Genomic DNA, 21,837 nt, shown 5'->3' on the forward strand with positions numbered 1-21,837 from the left:
TATAATGTAAAAATGAATGAGGTTGCTGATGCAATAGCTCCAAATATTTTCATATTCACAAAATTTGAGTTGCCAAGACCTTCCAGGATAGAGAGAATATGATAAGTCAGAGAATGTTTGTTATTTTTAAAGAACAGAATTTTAATCTTATAATTCAATAGAAACAGCAAAGATTACTTATCTACATAATCTCCTTAGCCTAAGATAAATACATGCTATCCCTTAAGAGGAAAGTTACCAATAATAACCACCACGTTTTGGTCTTCATTTTCTCATTCCTGGCTTGCATTTGACAATGAGGATTTCCCCATTATTTTTTCATACCTTCTATTTCCCTTGGTTCTTATGGTGCTGTCCTATCCTAACTCCTCCTACATTTGTACGCAATTCTTGGTCTCCTCTTGCACTCTTCATTTATGTATATGCAATGTAAATTGTGACATCAAAAACAAAAATGGGATGGAGGAGAGTGTGTAAATGTAGACCTTTGTATGCATTTGAAGTTGTTATCAACTTAAAATAAACTGCTATAAATAAAAGATGTTTTATGTAAGCATATGGTAACTACAAAACAAAAACCTATAATAAGTATACAAAATATGAAAAGAAAGAAATTTAAACATACCACTACAGAAAATCATCAAATGACAAAGGAAGAGAGTAAGAAAATAAGAAAGGAACAGAGGAATTACAAACAGCCCGAAAACAAAATGGCAAAAGTAAGTCCAGACCTATCGATAATTAAATGTAAATGGATTAAATTCTCCAATCAAAAGATGTAGAGTGGCTGAATGAATAAAAAAAATTTTTTTTAATTAAAAAAAAAAACAAGACTCAACTATATGTTGCCTAGAAGCGATTCACTTCAGCTTTAAGGACACACACAGACTGAAAGTGAAGGGACAAAAAAAGATATTCCATGCAAGTGGAAATCAAAAGAAAGCAAAGGTAGCTATACTTACATCAGACAAAATAGAATTTAAGCTATAGATTATAATAAGAGGCAAAAAGAGATCACTATATAATGATAAAGGGGTCAATCCAACAAGAGAATATAACAATTATAAACATTAAGGATATATGTAAGGTCATAGGGTCTACTCACAGTCCACTGTTCTTATTCTCACCAGATCAGTAGAGCAAAAGGCCAGGTGTATTCAAGCAAATTCCTCTTCTTCATGGAGGCATGCTGAAAAAGTATTTCATTCTAACATTCCTTAGTGCTAATATCAGTATCCATCCAATTCCTCAAGCTAGGAACCTAAGAGTCATCTATAATGCTTCTCACTAATGACTTCTAGGTTTGCTATCTGCTATATATATGTGTGTATATATATACATATATATATATATGTATATATATATTTGCAACCTCATAACCTATAATACTTTTTCAATTCTAGCCTGGGTAATAAACAGACTTTAAACTGGTCACATGGATTCTAGCACTCTTTACTGCCATCTCCTTAAATCCATTCTTCATTCACTACCAGCATAATCTATCCAAACTGCATATCTTGCCCTGCCACTTTCCTATTTACAACCCTCAGATATTCCCATTGCATACAGGATGAAGATAGTATTGTTTGGTATTATAAATAAGGCTTTCTGTGACTTGTTCTCTGGCTATATCTTCAGTCTCATTTCTCACCCACCTAACTGAACTTTCTGTTCTATTGATACTGAATTGCTAGCCACTCTACCCCCAGCATTCTCCATTCCAGTTCTCAACAGCATGATTTCCCATGCTGTCTTATCTAGTTAGAGGGCTATTCTTCCATCCCTGATGCCATCCCTCTACCTGGCTAATTCCTATTAGTCATTTAAGATTCAGGTCTCATGTTACTTCCTCTAGGGAGCTATTTTTAAATTCTTCTTCTCTTCCTTCAGCCTGAGTAAGATTTCTCTCCTCTGTCTTCCCATCGAATTTCAAGCATATTTTTATTGTTTGGATTATCTGTTTTCTCCTATTAGATAGTGAACTCATAAGACAGGAACTGTATGTTATTCCTTATTCTATCCCAAACATGAAAAATTGTGCTTGATGTATAGTATATCCTCTCCATTAATGTTCTTTTAAAAACTGAATGGATGGATGCGGGGCCCCTGGGTGGCTCAGTCGTTAAGCATCTGCCTTCGGCTCAGGTCATGATCCCAGCGTCCTGGGATCAAGCCCCGCATCGGGCTCCCTGCTTGGCGGGAAGCCTGCTTCTCCCTCTTCCACTCTCCCTGCTTGTGTTCCCTCTCTCACTGCATCTCTATCAAATAAATTTAAAAAAATCTTTAAAAAATAAATAAATAAATAAATAAAATAAAATAAAAACTGAATGGATGGATGAATGGATGAATAAGTGAATTAATTAATGTGACTTCTCAGGCACTTCTCTCAGCTCCTTGCCTTGCTCTAAGTCATGTGGCATCTAGACAACATATTTCCCTCTTGACCTGCAGGAAAAATTGGACAAATGACTACTTTGAAGCCAGAAACCCTCCAAAAGCCTTATTTAGTTAGTTATTTACCTATTAGAACCTTTTAGATGGCCTAGATGGGTAGGAGGAGGGACAGCAGATAGTGCATCTTTAATCTGGACAATTGACAAAATTTCCATGAATGATGCCATGTATTTAGAGAGGTCCTGGACCAGATCTCTGGTTCTGTTCATCTCAGAGCACGCTATGTCTCACTCAGGTGATAACCCTGATATTCACAAGCAGTTGTTCCTACAAGATCCACTCATTACAATATCTATAACATGCCAAGAGGGGGTTCTCAAACATAAACAGACTGCACAGAAAGGCTTTATTTCAATTATCACCCTAGTTTGGCCTATATATAGTTTGGAAACCTATATTGAATTTTAACACACACCACCCCACATATATCCATCATGGTAAATGCAAGCAAAGCTTGGAGGTTTCTAATCCTGCTCTAATACATATGGTAAATTAGGCCCAATTTTTTAGAGGAATCCCTCTGTACACTTCCTGAGATGAAACAACTCCTTCTTTGTAGCTGCATTTTTTTTTTTTTACCATAAGGGACAATTTGGCTCAAAATCTCCTATTTTGGAGTTTATTCCTTGCCTTCCTCCTTATGTTTTGCTCCCAAGGGAGAATCTTTACTACTTGCATGGGATATAAGACTATTGCCTAGCCTGAGAAACCTGACATAGAGTAATAGTTAGCAGATAAGCAATGAAATAATCATCTTAAAGTCTTAGATTAAATGCTGATTTTGCTACATAATATCTAGAACATTCTGTAGCTCTAATTTTCTTTTCTATAAAGTGATAATTTAATAATAATAATAATAATAATAATACATACATACATACATAATACCCCTGTCTATCTTATATGATTGTTTTGGATGTTAAAAACAAAGAGTATAAAGGTGAAAGCTCTTTGTAATTGATAAAGCACTACATGAATGCAAAACAACATTCACAGTAGTTGTTTCAATAATATCAGAAAAAGAATGAAATTAAGGGAGGGCTTTCTGTGAACTCCACTCCATCCCTGCACCATCCCTTCAAGATTCCGCTTTGAGAAAGTGCTGCTTCTTCAGTTTACCACAAATGGCCACATAGCCCAATTGCTATAGGAGCAGCTGGTTGCTTGACCTTGAAGTTCTCACTCTAGGATTTGCAGCTGAGAGGTGCTCCAAAATGTTTCTAATAATTGCTTTAATTGAAAAATCAGAAAGAGCTTGTGTAACTCGTAAATCTATTTCCATAGCCCTATCACGGGGGAAATCTGGTAATGTGTTCATCTGTTAGTATCACCCACTCCTTTCCCACTGCATGAGGCTGGAAATTCCAGACACCCTACCAGGGGGCTGGGGTCCCCAGTGAGGAGGCCAGTGTACAGTTTAGGAGTATGGAAACAGGCATGAAATCCTCAGAACCTCTACCTGTAAGAAGGCTCCCTCTGAACAAGGAGCTCCTTGGTGGTGACCTAAGAAATCTTCCCATTGGGCTATATTATTCTCTACCCTTGAGAATCTATTATAATTAGTCAAGTATCCCAGGTATTATATTCCATTCACCACTACCTCAGTGCTTTCTACAACCAGTCCAGCCCCTTGACACCACACTTTTGGTTCAGAGCCCCATAGTGAGCATGCCAGACAGGTGCTAATCTGTCTTCTTGCACAAGTGAAAATTAAAAGAGTGACAGCCTGCCAGCTGTGAGCTCTCCCTTCTATCCCTGTGCCTTAGAATGATAGGAGGGCCAGCCTTACTAGCTCTCCTTGCTTCCTTCACTGAGCACTCTGTCCCCAAAGGGAAGGCACATACAGTTCCTGCATTTTAGTAGGAGACAGTTAAGAATCATATTTCATATTTAATTTTCATCCCACAGCAATTTACCTTCTGCCTTACCTCCCTGTGTATGACTGAAAATTTCTCATAATGGTGAGCACTGATGTATGTATATTTTTCAGTTTTTATCAAATCTACTTTTTTTTTTTTAAAGATTTTATTTATTTATTTGACAGAGAGAGATATAGTGAGAGAGAGAGAGAGCACAAGCAGGGGGAGTAGGAGAGGGAGAAGCAGGCTTCCCACCAAGCAGGGAGCCTGATATGGGACTCGATCCCAGGACCCTGGGAACATGACCTGAGCCGAAGGCAGATGCTTAACAACTGAGCCACCCAGGCGCCCCATTATCAAATCTACTTTGTTATTATCTTTTCCACCTAGAATGCTTAGCCCTACTGCTTTCCATCAGGAAAATCTCACTAGAAATACATTTGACCAAGACATATATTCTTTTTTGACCCCTACAGCCCAAAAATACCTTACATAAATTTCTACGGTATCATTTTTTGTTCACATTTCTGATGTCCTATAGACTATGAGTTCCTTGAAGGTAAGAACCGTTTTTCTGGTGTGTGTGTGTGTGTGTGTGTGTGTGTGTGTGTGTGTGTGTGTTTTATTGTTAAATACTCAGGACCATTCCTGGCACAAAATAGATGCTCAAAATTGTGTTGAATTGAACTGAATGACCACCCTGACTATCTGTCACCAGGGATTTTAATGTTCTCAATTATTTTAATAGTTACAGTGCATTGTTCAACAGTTATCTATATTTTCCCAACTGGCATAAGCATTTATTAAATAGCTGATTACATTTAGAGATACAAGATATAGCCATGAACAGGAACCAACTTAACTAACTTAGGGAAACACTAAACTTTAGATTCCATGTTCTTACCAACCAAAATAATTGATCAAACATATATTTTTACATGGAATATGATATTCCAGAAAATTAGTTATTATTGAATGTTATGCTACTTTGATATTATTTGAAAAATAAAAACAGAACAAGAATATTTATTATTCTAGATTAAATTTCATGTCTCTATACCACAATTGCAATTCCATATAATATAATTTATCCACAGCAATAAAATTTAAAAAAAAAGGTCAACCATGAGAAAACATGCTTTAGCATTGTTTAAACATTTTTATCATATCTTTGGCAAATCTATGGCAAAACTTTGGAAGCATTTTACATAAGCACTGGATACATCAACTCTAAAACAGCAATGTTTAAATTTTTAGATTTGTAGGTGTGTAGACCACACATCTCCATCTCGGTTTGTCCAGCATCATCTGAGCTTACTCTCATTGTCTTGGCATAATTATTAGTAGCAACCCCTATCTTTTCCAAGAGGATCCCAGTTCGGACAGTAAAATTATAAGGTCGTCTTACTTATGGGCTGTCTACACAAAGATTTAAAAAAGGAGACAATAATGTTTAACACTTAAGTGTCCCTATGATTGATACGAAATCTCCTGATTTTTTCATTTTTCAATATAATCTTTGGATTTAACAAAACTAGTTCTGTAGGATTTTAATTTTATTTCTGTTTTTACAAATTTCCTTTAAATATGAGTATTTCTCTGTCCAACAAATTATATTTTATAAATGTACTTTCTTTCTTTTTATCTCAAAGGGAATGTGCTTTAATTTTATAACCATAAACAAGTCTTAAGTGCTATAAAAGCCTACTGGTCCAACTGTATAAAACCTAAAAAGATTTCATTATTAATAGAGATAAGAACAAAATTCCTTCCTAGTTAGTATATATTGTCGATTGTATCCATGGGGAAAATCCCTTAGATGATAATAGCTTCAATTCCAGTGATGTGTTCTCTGTGATGTCAAATTTCATGTTTACGTGGTAGTGATTTTGGTTTTTCTCTATGCTTTATATACTGGTGACTGAACAATCATTATGTTTATTCTATTTTCACCCTAAGACCTTAGTTTGCCTTTAAATGTATTTTTATTTGCATTTTTCAAATCTTTAATAACATTGTCCATTTTATGCTTTCATAATTTCTGTAAGTATGTCTCTTCCATTCCATTTGGAGGAAGGTAGTGAGCAAAACGAGGCCAAATAAGGTATTCTGGAGAATGGCTTTGAAATTTACTCCCCCTGGTGGTCCAAAGCTCTGTTGCCCTGTGATGTCATCAGAATATTTTCTCTGGTGTCAACAATTATCATGTAAAATAAATGACGAACAGGTAATTGTTCCCAAAAACATACATGAGATCCCCTTATCACTTAATGAACAGACTTTCCATAGGTTTCATTTTATGATTACAACTTATTTATATAAGTCATGTATAAGTACACTCATACCTGTACACTAAAATGTCCAATTTCCAGGTTGTTTATCATAGGGAATAAATGGAAAATTGTTCTTTTATTCCAAAAGCTTAAATAATTGTACATAAATTACCTCATAAGTTCTTCTATCTGTTATAAATACAGTATGTTTAAACTTTTCTATAAGTATTTTCAAGTTGTGAACACTGAGACATAAATAAAAATAATGTGTAAGAACTCACTGAATCAAAAGAGGCTTTTATAATCATAGAATATTATTATTATAAAGAGCCTTTGAAATATATAGTTCAACTTCCGAACTTCACATAAGAGAAAATTGAAATCATTGCATCAGGGTTTAGATTTCCTAAGTCCTGGATCAATGTTCTAGATCAATTCTCTTAATTTCCTCTTAAAATAATTTTTCTTGCATCTTCTTTGTTTTAATTCTTAATAACTGAAAATAATATTAATTGGATTATAAATAATAATAGTAGAGATGGGTAAAGATCATTTATTTAATCAATAAACATTTATTGAGTGCCACTTATTGATATAGAGAGTACAACAAGGATAAATAGGTTTGGAGGGTGGGAAAGGAAAATTTATTTTTTGGTATTTGAGATAGAGGAGTCTATGGCTTATGCCGGTAAGTACAATTAAGCAGGTAATGTGGATTATCAGCTCAGGTGAGAGAACTGAGATGGAGGGCAGGGGATGGCAAATTGGCATAGAGAAGATGGGTTTAATTATAATGTATTAGGAGAAAAATGTGACAGCCTGGAGAAAATCTGATTTTGGGTAAGTTTTGAAATCTCTTTTCTCATCTTCCCTTTCTCTTTCTTATTCCTCTTCTTTCTACTTCTTTTCTTCTTTCTTCTTTTCCTTTCCTTCCCTTTCTTTCTTTTCTTTCTTTCTTTTTCTTTCTTTCTTCCTTCCTTCCTTCCTTTCTTTCTTTCTTTCTTTCTTTCTTTCTTTCTTTCTTTCTTTCTTCTTTCTTTCCTCCCTTCCTTCCCTCCCTCCTTTCCTTCCTCCATTCTTTTCTTTTCTCTTCTTTGTGTAGTTGGGATTGTTGACATGCATTTGTTGGTCCTGGGGAAAAATTTATGGTGAGATGAATTTGATTATGTCAGGAAAATTTTAGATGATTATTTGAAGTAACTAAAGAGGCAATAAGGGATGGAATTTAGAACATACATGGATATGATTTTTTTCTTGGAGAAGAAGAGGGGCACCTATTCCTCTGAGTTGACTGGAAGGAGGTAAGAGACATTGTCAATATAAACAAATTTGCTACTGATGGAACAAGATATTGATAATTAGTTTCCATTTAGTGTCCTTTATTTTCTTAATAAAGTAAGAGGTAAAGTCATCTTCTGAGACTAAGGAGGAAAGTGGAGGAATAGGAGGCATGAACAATACAATGAATGACAGAGGAGATAACTAGAGACATGTAAAAAATTGCTCTGTAGTGCCTGAAATCCAACTGAGGTTAGAGATTTGGAATTTAGAATTAAATCAGTGGTACAGTTGTTTCAGCAAGAGTTGCCAGAGACCATAGGTAGGAACGGAGACAACAAATATTTGAATCAATTTTGAACTGGTATTTTTCAGTATAAATAGGGTCAAATGAGCAATAAAGTTGTGACTACTGGCAAGTATCTTGTGAATCATGGGTAAGTAAAGAAGTAAAGAAATCAGTTGTAAATTAGGATGAGGGTGAGCCAAGGAACTCAAGGCCTCAATAAGGTAAAACAGTAGTGTAGATGAACAAACAAAGAATACTAATAGACAATAAAAATTCAAAAAAAGTTAAATGTTTCACGGGGATTTCAAGTTCAACATGTCCAAAACTGAACCTCCTCTTCCCCCCAACTCCTTCCTTCTTTTGTATTTTATATCCTGGTAAATTATTCTGTCCACTTAAGAATCCACACCAGAAATCTGAGAATAATCCTAGGATCTCGTCTTGTTGACATCCCCCTCATAACATCAAATCCACTTTTTAGTATCTTTCAAGTCCAGTTCCTCATTTTCATCTACAAGTACACGTTAGGATTACCTGGGCTCTGCATGTATAAAATTTGATTATTTTGTACCTATTTCATGGGGTTGATGATAGGATTAAATGAGATAATATATTCATTAGGCTCAGTACAGTACCCAGCACATGATAATTATTGTCAGTTGTCCTTATTAAATACTAATAATCATCAGCTCTTAGAATTGACATGTAAAATGAAACCTGTTTCCCATCCTTGCCTAGAACAAAAGTATTGATAAACAATCTAAATTGTTCATCAAAAGGGGTGCCTCGGTGCCTCAGTCATTGAGTGTCTGCCTTCGGCTCAGGTCATGGTCCCAGGGTCCTGGGATCGAGCCCCACCTCGGGCTCCCTGTTCGGCAGGAAGCCTGCTTCTCCCTCTCCCACTCCCCCTGCTTGTGTTCCTCTCTCGTTATGTCTCTATCTGTCAAATAAATAAATAAAATCTTTAAAAATTAAAAAAAAATTGCTCATCAAAAGTACCACATGCTATACAAATTAACATTTTTATGTAAAGAGTGTGTATGTATATATATATATATATATTTTTTTTTTTTTCCCCCCCTGCCTGGACTTTAATAAGGCTTTTTAATTTGAGCTTTGAGTAACAGGATAAGAATGTGTGATATAAATCATGCCGCTCTAAGCACAGCTATGCTATGACTCAAGCATTTTACTGGGATTATCTATATCTATATATCTCATAAATAATTATTTAGAGAGACATATAAAAGGTTAGAATCACACCCATTGTCCCTCATTCCAATTTAGCAATCTTTTAACTGAATGACCAGTAAGATAGAGGTCAAATTATCTTTCTTTTATGGATTAGAGTGAATTTGAGAATATAGCTTGGGTGCACAGTCAGATTGGCTCCTAATACCTTCGCCACTGAATTGAATTTATCACCAGTGCTAGAGACTGCTACCTTACCATCACCCTATTGGGGGCTGAGCCTGCCATGATAAACTTCACTTTTGAAGGCTAGCTAAAGTAAGGACCTAGAAAGCCATGAAATGCTCAGCTCCTTTCCTCTATTCACCAAATAGTCATTCCTGCTCTCTTGTTGGGGACAGACTCAACAGACAAAGGTGGTTAGAAAACCACTTTTCCTAACTCTGTGCCTCAGAAAGGGCAGATATTCCTATGTCTTGGCCATAGAACAAATACTAGGGGAAGAGAGAAAATAGCTCTCATTAATATGTCCCCAGTGATATAAATATATGATTGATGTAGTGAGCTTTTTCTAAGTGTTGAAAAATTTGAGGGTAAACATTACATTTTCAGGTAATAGCACAAAAATTGATGCCTCAGAAAACACTATAATTCAAAGTGAGTTTAATCAATGAAATCTACTCTTTAAAAATGAATAAGGGGAATAATAAATTGCGAAACAACCCAGAAATAGGATATTAGACATATTAGAAACATGTTAATACTTGAACATATTAACATGATATTAGAAATGTGCTAATAAGAATAAAATATGTGAAATTAATATATTGAGAATTCTTACAACTCATATTACGGTATTATATTAATTTTTGACAAGTAAGTATGAAGCAAGACATGGAAAAAATAAGAAGTTTCCACAGATCAACCGAAAAAAAAAAAGATAAAATGCAGGCAATGTTGAACAGTAGGAAGAACACACTTGTGCTTTGAAACGCACAGATCTGGGTTGAAATATTAGTCCTATGACATATTAGTTGCAGGGCCTTATCCATGCCAGTTGACCTCCCTAGCCTACTTGCCTGGTCTGTGAAATGAGAACAACTTCATATGGGTGTAGTGCTAGAAAACATCACATCATGCCTGGCCTATGGTAACCTCTCACACTCACATAGTTTCCTCACTCCCTGGGAAACATATTATTGAAAAATAAAGCCTGAAAGAAATGAATTAAATTGTTTTGAATGAAAAGAGGTGACTTAGCCTGCCTTTCCTTCCAGTAAACAGTCTCTTAATACCCTGAATACTCTTAAGACCCTGAAGAATCTGAGCTAGAAGAAATAGCTTCAAATTGCATCAATTTTCTTCTTGACTTCCCGAGGAATATAATACTGGACTAGGCCCTAATTCATAAAGTGTCCAAACCAGGAAATTATGCAAAATTGTCATAAATATGTATTTAAATAATTTGAGAAAAACCCAGTCTAATCTCTTCTGCAAGAATTTTAATCACACATGTGTCCTACATGGTTATACAGACTACGATCCAATTCATTTATCTTGAAACTGAACTGCCCCAAATATTTTCTGAAATATATTTGTCAATTTATTGTATCATACATATTAATTTCTAATAAATATTTATTTTTCTAGCTTTTACAACTGGGACAGTCATATTGCTGTTTGGAATTCAACTCCCAATTATCAAGTGATTGCTGATAATCCAGAAGGTTTACTTTTCAAATACAAAAGAGACAGAAAAATTCTCAATGTAGATCCAAAGGTAAGACTGCTTTTACATTTATATATCACTCCTAATTTTATTGTATTTCTTCCATTATTAAAAAATCTATTAAATATTTGACACTCTTCAGTATTTAAATCTAGAAATAAAAGACTGTGTTGAAACATATTCTTAAAGAAAAAGAACTCCAAACTTAATCAATTATCAGAAATCAATAGGGAAGGGGCACCTGGGTGGCTCAGTCGTTAAGCGTCTGCCTTCGGCTCAGGTCATGGTTCCACGGTCCTGGGATCGAGCCCCACATCGGGCTCCCTGCTCCGTGGAAAGCCTGCTTCTCCCTCTCCCACTCCCCCTGCTTGTGTTCCCTCTCTCACTGTGTCTCTCTCTGTCAAATAATAAAATCTTAAAAAAAAAAAAAAGAAATCAATAAGGAAGAGTTTGTGGGGAATTTAAATAGAATTTACAAGTGAGACTGCTTCTCCAAGCCTACCAGCAAATTAGATCAGGGAGCCAGTGAGCAATGCATTTGTGTGCTCTGATTCTGGGGATGTCCAGTACTTTTTGCTCTAAACGGGAAGATAAATCATTTACAGAAGAGAGACTCTAACCTCACAAATGTTCCCAGAATTCTAACATCCCTTTTTATATGTGACTAGCACTGAAAATAATATTACCCTTAGTGTATTTCTAAGTGTTAACTTAGAAAATACACTTTATTTAAATATTTTAAAGACATGTCCCATGATATTTTGAATTTGTTCAAGGACAAATATTTACCTCTTACATATTTTCAATGACTGTGTTTGCATCATGACTTTTAATCATGACTTCTATGTTTAGGGGTAAAGGTTAAAACTTTACTTAAAGTAATATGTGCTTGGGTTGCTTAGGCATTTTTTTTAACTCTTGGAAAACATGTTACTCATATGACAGCAACAGTCTAAAATCCAAGTCAAGAAAAGTATTCCTTCACAGTGAAAGAAATAGGAATTTTATGATATGCCTGGGATAGAGACAAGGATGGACCAAAGGAAAATGGGAGTCTGGTTCTAAAAACTTTTCCAAAACTTTTTAGAAATTTAAAAAAATAAAATAAAATGATTTTGTTTCATATCCACTTAGTACAATTTCTTGCTCATAAAAATTGCTCAAAACTACGTGCTCAAAGAATGAATAAATGAAATTCTTGGTAAGAAATGGATTGTTGTCTGCAATCAGATACAACTCCAGCACAATGACTTAACAGAATAGAAGCTTCTTTCTTTCCCATGTATGAGGCTCAATTGTCAGTCCAAAATTAGGATGGCAGCTCCACAGTCATCTAAGCCAAAATGGCCCTCATCCTCTTGGACCAAAACAGATCTCCAGCCCAAACAACCACATTTCAAACAGAATTCATGGACGGAGTTCAAATGGTGCAAAGGACACCCCTGCCCCAGTGCCTTTTAAGGAAGTTTCCCAAAAGCTACAACAGAAAGCTTCACTTATATTCCATGGCAAGAGCTTAGTCACATGGCCATATCTATCTACATGGAAGGCTGGGAAATATAATCTTTGTTCAGGTGGTCATACGCCTCACTGAAATCAGAAGTTCTGGAAAAGGGAGAAAGAAATTTGGGTAGACAACTAGCAGTTTCTGAGACAACATTATCTCCTTCAAAAGAACACTACTCTTGGGGCACCTGGCTGGCTCAGTAGGAGGAGCATACAACTCTTGATCTTGGGATCGTGAGTTCAAGCCCCATGTGGGGTTGTAGAGATTACTTAAATAAACAAAATTAAGAAAAAAAGAACCCTACTCTTTTATTGGTCTCGGGTTTCTCATTAGTAAAATGAAGGACTGAACCTGAAAATCATTTGGGCCATAATTATGATGAATTGATAAATATCAGCACACCTTCTCTCTAGTGGTGCCTCTTTCCTTCTCACAAATGTGTGTCAAAATTGAGGCAAAGTACAGGAAACTTAATTATATTCACAGAGACTTTTAGAAGGCTAAAGATATAAAATTATTAATGGCTTCATTAAGAGGTGTGAAATAAATTTTTGAATCAGTTTTGAATGATACCACACTTAAACTACTTTAGGGCTCTATTTTAACTAATGGCATATACATACTTCAAGAACGTATGTCATGAATTACAGTTTTTAATAGTCTTTGTGGAATCATTATTGAATACAAACTGTTCCTTGAACATCGTTTAAATAACTTTACTAAACCACTCACTTCCTAAATAATTAATCATGAGACTTCAAAGATTTAATTTTCAATACATGAAATATAACATTTTCTTCTCTGGGGGAGGAAGTTTTTTTCTTTTCTAGATTTTATTTATTTATTTGAGTAAGAGAGAGAGAGAGAGAGTGAAGGAGAGAGAGAAGGAGCAGGGGGAGGGGCAGAGGGAGAAGCAGACTCCCCACTGAGCAGGGAGCCCGATGCCGGACTCCATCCCAGGACCCTGGGATCATGACCTGAGCCAAAGGCAGACACTTAACCAACTGAGTCACCCAGGTGTCCCTAGGGGGTGAGAAGGGTTTTGATTATAATTTCATTACAATTCAAAAGATTCATGATGATTCTGAAGGAAAGGTATTTCCAAATCCTGGAGAAAGAATAAGGGTCTAGTTAATTAGTGATGAGAGGAATGAATTAGTAAAAGAATTAATTATAAAAGAATCATTGAGTAGGACACTTTATATTACTTAGATACTTATATTTATTTAATTTTTCTTTTAATTTTATCTTTTTGAAGATAAAAACTTATAGCTGACCTACTGGAAAAGAATGCTGGTTTCAGCATCAATAAACAAAATTCTATGCCTTACTTTACAATTAACCGACTGCATGGCCTGGTGAAATTCACCTAACTTCTCAGAGTTTTCACATTCACAAATGGAAGATGTGAGTGTTGTTCCTATTTCCTGATCTCTAGGATCCCTCTACAGCCCCAGTTCTCAGAGATTCTGACTCAACTGGTCCCAGGTGTACATATTTTCACAAGCAGCCATTGTGATTCTACTACAGATTATCTATGAACCACAATTGGAGAAAATCTTCTCCCTAAAAAGACAAGAATCTCAAGAGATCTGGCACTCTGTTTTCAAACCATAAGTGTTCTCAAACATTTGACCTCAGACAAAATATAACACATATATTTTAATTTTTATGGGCTAGGTATGAAATTAGCACGTACATCTACATAATATCTTAACTTACCTTCTTCTAAGAGCCATGATCCTTTCATATTTCATGCACCCATACAGCATCTCTTACAGACCTACAGAAGAATAAAAAAATAAGCTGTAAGGTTTTTAAAATTACAAATGCACAATGATAAGAATTACATTTTTATAGTTAATGTTTTTATTAATAATTTTATTTGAAATTCTTCCTAAAATGAACACCATAACTTATAACACCATAATGTGCTCTAAAATACTGTAAGAACAACACAACTCAACTCTCCTTTTCCTTTCCTTCACATAATCTCTTTGAAGTATTTCACACTGGGGTGCCCAGGTGGCTCAGTCGGTTGGGCACCTGCCTTGGGCTCATGTCATGATCGCCAGATCCTGGGATCCAACCCTGCCAGGCTCCCTGCTCAATGGGGAGCCTGCTTCTCCCTCTCCCCTGCCCCCCATCCCACTCATGCACTTTCTCTCTCTCAAATAAATAAGTAAAATCTTTAAAAAAATATATTTTACACTTAAAATTTAAAAAGGTCAAGATAAACGAAAGGTGGAAACTGTGATAAACAGGATGTCTTTCCTTTGTACAACACAGATGTAGACTCATTAACTCTGAAAAGTGGTTCCCATGAAACATAGTTGTTTGTGAACGGTAACAGTGGAAAAAAAAATTGTGCAGATCTTAGAACGAGTAATATGAGTTCATTGGTTAAGAAATTCCAAATGCAATAAGAGTTTGGTTGCATTGAAAACAGGACCACTGGCTTTAACTTCCCTGCAGCTGTGTAACATCTGGAACAAATAAAGCTAGTTTCTATTTTTGAGTGAAGAATGCTTGTCTGAATGATTCACACCCACCCAAATGTTTCCAGTGTATTATCTTTAGAAGGATTGAGTGGAAGCACTTTGCACTCACTCCCTACATTATCTGGACAAATGAAAAAGTAGGTATTTTCTTTTGCTTTTAAGAAGCATTAACCATGGGAGAGTTTCCTTGAGTCTTAGAATAATATGGGTGGTCTAAAACCTTCATGATCTGCTAATTGGAGAGACAGATTGTATAGAACAGTTAAAAATAGGAAAAATCTTCTTTAATGGCACCAGCTTTTCTCCCCTCCCTTCTTCCATTCACTAAATGTGAGAGCCCATCACCTGGAAAAATGCCTGGTTAATAGACACTTAATAAGTATTCATGAAATAAATGATTAAATGAACGATTCCTTCCAAACACACAAAAATAATACTACACTAATTAAAAGTTGAGAAGCCGATTATGTCACTGATACTTGATATAGCAATGATAGACAGAATGGGAATAGCCACCTCATTCTATATTGATCCGAATAAGTCAGAAAATAATTACAAGAATTTATCAGTGAGAACAGTTAGTGTAGCCATAATTTTAGGTTTTTAAAGGTTATGCAGAAATCTTAATTTTGGTATGTGCTTTCAAGTCTTGTACAAACCCAGAAATATATAATTTAAACCATCTGAAATTAAGACTGTTGAATTAGAACATGTTTTTGAGGGGCACCTGGGCGGCACAGTCAGTTGAACATCTGACTCTTGGTTTCAGCTCAGATCGTGGTCTCTGAGTCCTGGTCTTCAGGTTGTGGGATTGAAACCTGCATGGGGCTCCATGTTCAGCATGGAGTCTGCTTGAGATTCTCTCCCTCTGCACTTCCCACTCATGCTCTCTCACTCTAAAATAAATAAATAAATCTTTTAAAAAATGTTTTTTATTTATGAGTAAATTGACTCAAACATGTTTAATGACTTACTCAAAGTCACGTAGTTCATTCTTGGTAGAGTCTAGCAATGGAGCTTAAATGTAACTATTATGAGACACCATAGGGGATCTAAAGATGAGCAAGAGTTCAACCCTTGCCCTTTATTAAGCTTATAGTACTTTTAGGGAGACAGGCATGTAAAAAATATAACTGCGGTATAAAATAGAAAGTGATATGTTGCAAAAAAGAGAAATGCCTTGGGAATTCAGTGGAAGAAGAGATGATTTTTGATTTGGGATAGAAGCCAGTGGAGAGGGAATGGTGAGAGGATAGCATTGGGGATAGAGAGGTGATAATAGAGGAGGTAATCTTTTAACTGGACTTGAAGGATGATTAGAAGTTGCACTCATAGAGATGGAAGCTTTAGAATATATGATGCCTATCCTCATCCCCAAAGATTCTAATTTAATTGGTCCTGGTGGAAGGACCTAGGAACTGTACTTTTCAGAAGCTCCCAGATGATTCCAATGTGCAACCAGGGTTGAGATCAAAGTGTAGGAAGGAGAGTAATAGCAGAGAAATTCTGAGAGAAAATTGAATTCCAAGTGTGGAAGCCAAATCTAGTAAGTTTTTTGCTATTCTGCAGAGTTCAGTGAGAATCTGTACCGTTTGTGTCATGACTTAGAATTTCTGACTACTAGACTGATTAAGCCATTTTGAAACGAGGTGAAGTTAATGATCTGTTGCCTAACCTTCACTGGTGTGCAAAAGAAAATCAGTATGAAAAATATGAAATTCCATAAGACAGTCTCCTTTTTGTTACTTTGTCTAATACAACCCGCTTGAATATAGTCATTTGATAAATGGCTGATAATAAACAAGCAAGCAAACAAAAAAACAAAAAAAAACATGTTAAAGGATGCTAAAGATACATGGTTTCTATTAAATGTAGGAAATTGGTGAAACAAAAGGCACTATTATAGAATAAACCTTTCTGGATCCATCCTGAGTGTCACAGAACCTGGAAGGCATGTATAATGCAGACTGTGCATTGACTTAGCAGAATGTATTTATTTTCTCTTTATACATCAATACTCCTGACTGTACAACAGGACGCCCCTAATCCACACTTGTCCTTTTGAAAATCACAGTTGTTGAAACAGAAAAATGTGCTACTTTGGAATGAAAACTGTTATCATAAGAGCTCTTCATCAGTGTCCAACCCACAGTGGCTTGATTAGGAGTGATTTCAGTCAACTCAGTAAAGCATCTTCCCTCCCTCTCTCCTCACACTGGCCAAACAGAGCCCTAGACTCCACCCCCAAGTGATTCAAGCTGAATTGGTCTGTGGTGAGGCCCAGGAATCTGTATTTTTAAAAGTTTCCCCAGGTGATCCTAAAGATTAGCTGGATTCGATATCTATTGTTTTGTTATTAGTGAATTAGTAATACTTTATAAGCTGTTGGTTTCACCTTACAGATTATGTATGTCCATAAAGTAATCAAACTTCGCTCCTCTAAAACAAGTTTTAATTCAACAGTTTTAATTGTAAGTAGTCTAAATTACACATTCCTAAGACTCTACAGACAAGAAAGTACAGACCATATACCAAAGACTTCTGGATAACCTCCATGGTATTAAGACTGACCACACTAGATGCTTCCAGGGGTAAACTGCCGCTTTTGTTCCTCCCTTAATGTGGATCATTACAGAGTTGGGTGGTAGTATCCTTTCTTGCTATCATGGTCTCATCAAGAATCACTTTGTCAGGTAGGTTTGTCCAGAAACTGAAATGAAACAATATATGCTACGGAAACTCATAAAGCAAAAACTGAAACATGGGGCAGGAACCTTTTCTGGTCACTTTACCATTGTATCTCCAGTGCTAGCATATGGTAGATACTCAGTAAACATCTGTGGAATGAATAAATTGAATATTAAATATTTGCTAAAGAAATGAATAGTAGGGCCAAAAATAATCCTGGAAATTTTTGAGGTTAACTTTAAAATATTTTAGGATCTTAGGCACTATAAACATATGTAGAGCTAATGCTATTTTTATCTGAAAATTACCAGAGTAATTGACTGTGGTGCTTTTCCCTCCTTGGTAGGTGAATTAAACCTGGGGGTTCTTTGCTGAAATTTGGAGTGATGACTTTGAGTGTCAGGGTAATGGTGATACGTTAGGTCCATGGGTGAATGAGAAAAAAAATTTTTTTTAAGATTTTATTTATTTATTTGTCAGAGAGGGAGAGAGAGAGACAGAGCACAAGCAGGGGGAGCAGCAGGCAGAGGGAGAAGCAGGCTCCCCCTGAGCAAGGAGCCCGATGTGGGACTTGATCCCAGGATACTTAACCGACTGAGCCACCCAGGCGTCCAGGGAAAAATATTTTTATTATTTTTTAAAATAAATATAGAGTCATCATTGTATATTATGCAGATACAAAAAAAAGACAAATTCTACTTTCTTTTTCTATGAGCAAAAGAATAGGTGAACAAAGTTGAAAATTAAAAATAACTTCTACCAATAAAAACATAATTTTTGGTTCTAGTGATTTTTGATTCTAGTGATTCTAGTGGTATTTTATCGTATCTCCTCTCTGTTTTGTTCCTCCCAAGAAACCCCCACCCAAGTATTTGCCACTACTAGTAGGAAAGGTGTTAATTGCCTCCTTAATGCTGCCTCCCAGTTCACTGACTACATTAAAATCCGAGAGAACCTGTCACAGGATTGAAATTGCTCCTCTCAAAATGGAGGCCCATACCATTTCTACATCCTTTCTGCAGATGATTCAAATTTAATCCGTTGAAGCTCCGCCCTTCTAGTGAAGTTTCTCAATTTTACATTCTGCCTTTTTACAGAGTTCAGGTGTATTTCTTACTGGACATTTAAAGAAAACCAAACAAACAAACAGCCCATACTGAATAGAATACATTTAAGCAAAGATACGGTTTCTTCAAAGTCTCCAACAGTGTTCCCTCAAACCCCATGAACTTGAATTAATGGACCACAGGACACTGAATTACCTACACCACTCTTCTGGCTCCTAGATTTTCCTCGGAGGCCTCTTGTAAATGTTCCTTTTTAACTGTGGCACAGGCACACTTATTAAGTAAAGCTGAGGCCTTGCCAACTTTCTGGTTTCGCTGCCCAAATCACTGACTGTTTGGTTGATTATAGCCCTAAAACACCCACATACTAAGAAGCTTTTAAACATTTTCTCCCCTGGGCAATCACCTGGTATACCTGAACTGAAAGTCTACCACATATAAATTAAGTATTTACTCAACAAACTGCTGCTAAAATCAATGGCCTTAAGGAATATCTTAAAAATTACATAACAGAGCTTGACTTTTATGAATTAAAACTCCTAAAACTTAAATGCTGTGCCCTCCTTTTGACCTGAAAAACTGATTTTAATTTTATATACAGTATTACAGAACAACCCCTAGAGATAAGCACATTGCTGTTAAGTGTCCAATGTATGAACTCATAGATGAAGTGTAGAACAAGAAAGGTGAGCTGGAGGAAAGAAAAAATTAAATATAAAAATTTGCATTATTATTCGTATATCAGTGCTTAGTGCTAAGAAAGTATAAGTGATAACCCTTTACCATCCAAGTTGAATATATGCAGTGAAAAAAAAGTAAATATCCCAATAAAACATACATGACAAAAAAATGCTGCTTTAAGCTTCTAACAAGAAGGGCAGCGTAATCAAACATTATACCAAAGGTATAATAGGACCAAGATGGAAATGAAAAAGGAGAAATTTGAGGAAGAGAGTTTTCACCTCAATTCATGCTCACCTTTTTGCAAAATTTATTGTCACTGTCAGGGCAAGGAGTATCAGACGGAGTAGAAGGTTAGGTTCCTGGCTGAATGAAATGCATGAATAAAAACAAAAGAATTGTTTCCTCCATGATTTCAAAGACCTGATAGCTAATGACAAAGAAACAGATACCAGAAAACCCACGAATCAGGCATGGAGTCATTGCAGGTGCAAAACCACAGTTAAGGGATTATTTCTAATTCAAAGGGAGCATGATTTCTTCTGGTCTCAACAGTTGAATGGGTAGACAACTCCCATGGCTCCTTCTTAACCATTCACCACCCCAGCAGATGCTTACAATTTCTGAGGCACTGAAATCCCAAAGCAGACTGAGGGATGTTGACATTTATTGGAACATGGAACATGATAGCATGAACAGTGATCAAGGCCATTGGCAAGAGTGGAAAATCTTATGTCGACAGCTTCTCAATTGTTATTGCTGGCTGGGATATCTCAGTATAAAACATAATCAAACAAATGGCAGCCCCAACTTGGTACCCCCAGAAAACTACTTCACAAGCACATGAGGCCGCTCCAGAGGATAGGTTCTTAATCTTTTGGGAAATACAACTTATTTTAAAATTTCATGGATTTGTTCCCAAAAAAATGCACATATGGCCATACACACAGAGTAGTATAATAATAGTTTAGGATATTGAAAGACCTGCATAGGTCTCTTAATGAATTCCACTTGAAAACGAAGACCTAAGGACTCTCCAGAATACCTGGGAGCAGTTGAAGGGGCTGGATGAACAATAGAACAAGTAGGAAAGTGTCAGGAATAGCTACCAGGACTCAGGCCAGAGCTTAGAGCTGTTTAAGAGGGGCGGTAGGTAAAATGAGCTGGACCTAAATAGATGCTATCAGCTTTGTGATTAGGGCAAACTGCTTAATTTCTCTGAGCACTTTTCTACCTCTATTTTCTCATCTGTAAAATCTGTAAAAACAGCCATTTCACAAAATGTTGTTGTGGAGATTAAATAAGAAAATGTATTTAATGTGGCACTGAATAGGTGGTCAAAAATGAATATTGTTTCCTTGTGGTGTATCAACTTAGAAACAATGAAAGTCCTAAAAGAATCATTTTTCCTTGCAGTAGTTAAACACTGGAAATAATCTATGTGCCCATGACTGGACAATGGTTAAATAAATTATGATACATCGACATAGTGAAATAACATGCAACAGTCTTAAAAAAAAGAGTAAAGCTATATTTAGTGAAGTTGATGTACTAGTATGAATAGATGTTCAAGATACATTATTAAGTGAAAAAAGCAAGCTGTAAAACAATGTAAATAATATTCTATCCTAGGAAATCGTCATAATTTACATAGGAATTTCCCATTTATGGAAATTGGTTTCTGTGTTTCTCTCCAGGTTTAAATAAGGAGTGTCAGTAACCAAATTTCTGATTTTGTCTTTAAGATGGATTCTTTTTTTTTTTTTAAGATTTTATTTATTTATTTGAGAGAGAGAAAGCCAGAAACAGCATGAGCAGAGGGGGAGGGGAAAAAGGGAAAGGGAGAAGCAGATTCCCCACTGAGCAGGGGGCCCAACATGGGACTAGATCCCAGGACGCTGGGATCATGACCTGAGCCAAAGGCAGACGCTTAACCGACTGAGCTACCTAGGTGCCCCAAAGATGGATTCTTAAAATGGAGAATGCTTAGTCAAAAGATATATCATAAAGCTTTATAGAGATATTGTCAAATCACTTTGTAGTTAGTATCAGTTTACTGAACTATTTAAGGCTGACCATTCACCATGCCTTATTTATTTTGCATAATTTTTAAACTTTGTTAATTTTATAGTTCAGACTTATTTGGAGTCATTTTCATTTTCATTGTTATTATTATTAGGGATGAACATTTCTTCCATATGCTTGTTAATATATTGTATTTCTTCTTCTGTAATTGTTGTTGTCCTCTACACACTTTTCTATAGAGTTTTAGTGGGGGTTTTTTAATTAAATTTTAAGTATTCTATATATAAAAGGTAGA

General features: G+C 35.8%; 1 protein-coding gene across 1 annotated transcript in view; it reads left to right on the forward strand.

The window, feature by feature from the left end:
• CFAP299 (cilia and flagella associated protein 299) overlaps positions 1–21,837 on the forward strand; it is a 552,091-nt gene that overhangs the window by 521,820 nt on the left and 8,434 nt on the right. Inside the window, exon 5 of the mRNA XM_032400620.1 lies at positions 10,995–11,124. Coding sequence (XP_032256511.1) covers positions 10,995–11,124 — 130 coding nt within the window. The remainder of the gene's footprint in view (positions 1–10,994; positions 11,125–21,837) is intronic.

This window comes from Phoca vitulina, unplaced genomic scaffold (assembly GCF_004348235.1).
Source record: "Phoca vitulina isolate PV1807 unplaced genomic scaffold, GSC_HSeal_1.0 scaffold3, whole genome shotgun sequence".
NCBI classification, from domain to species: domain Eukaryota; kingdom Metazoa; phylum Chordata; class Mammalia; order Carnivora; family Phocidae; genus Phoca; species Phoca vitulina.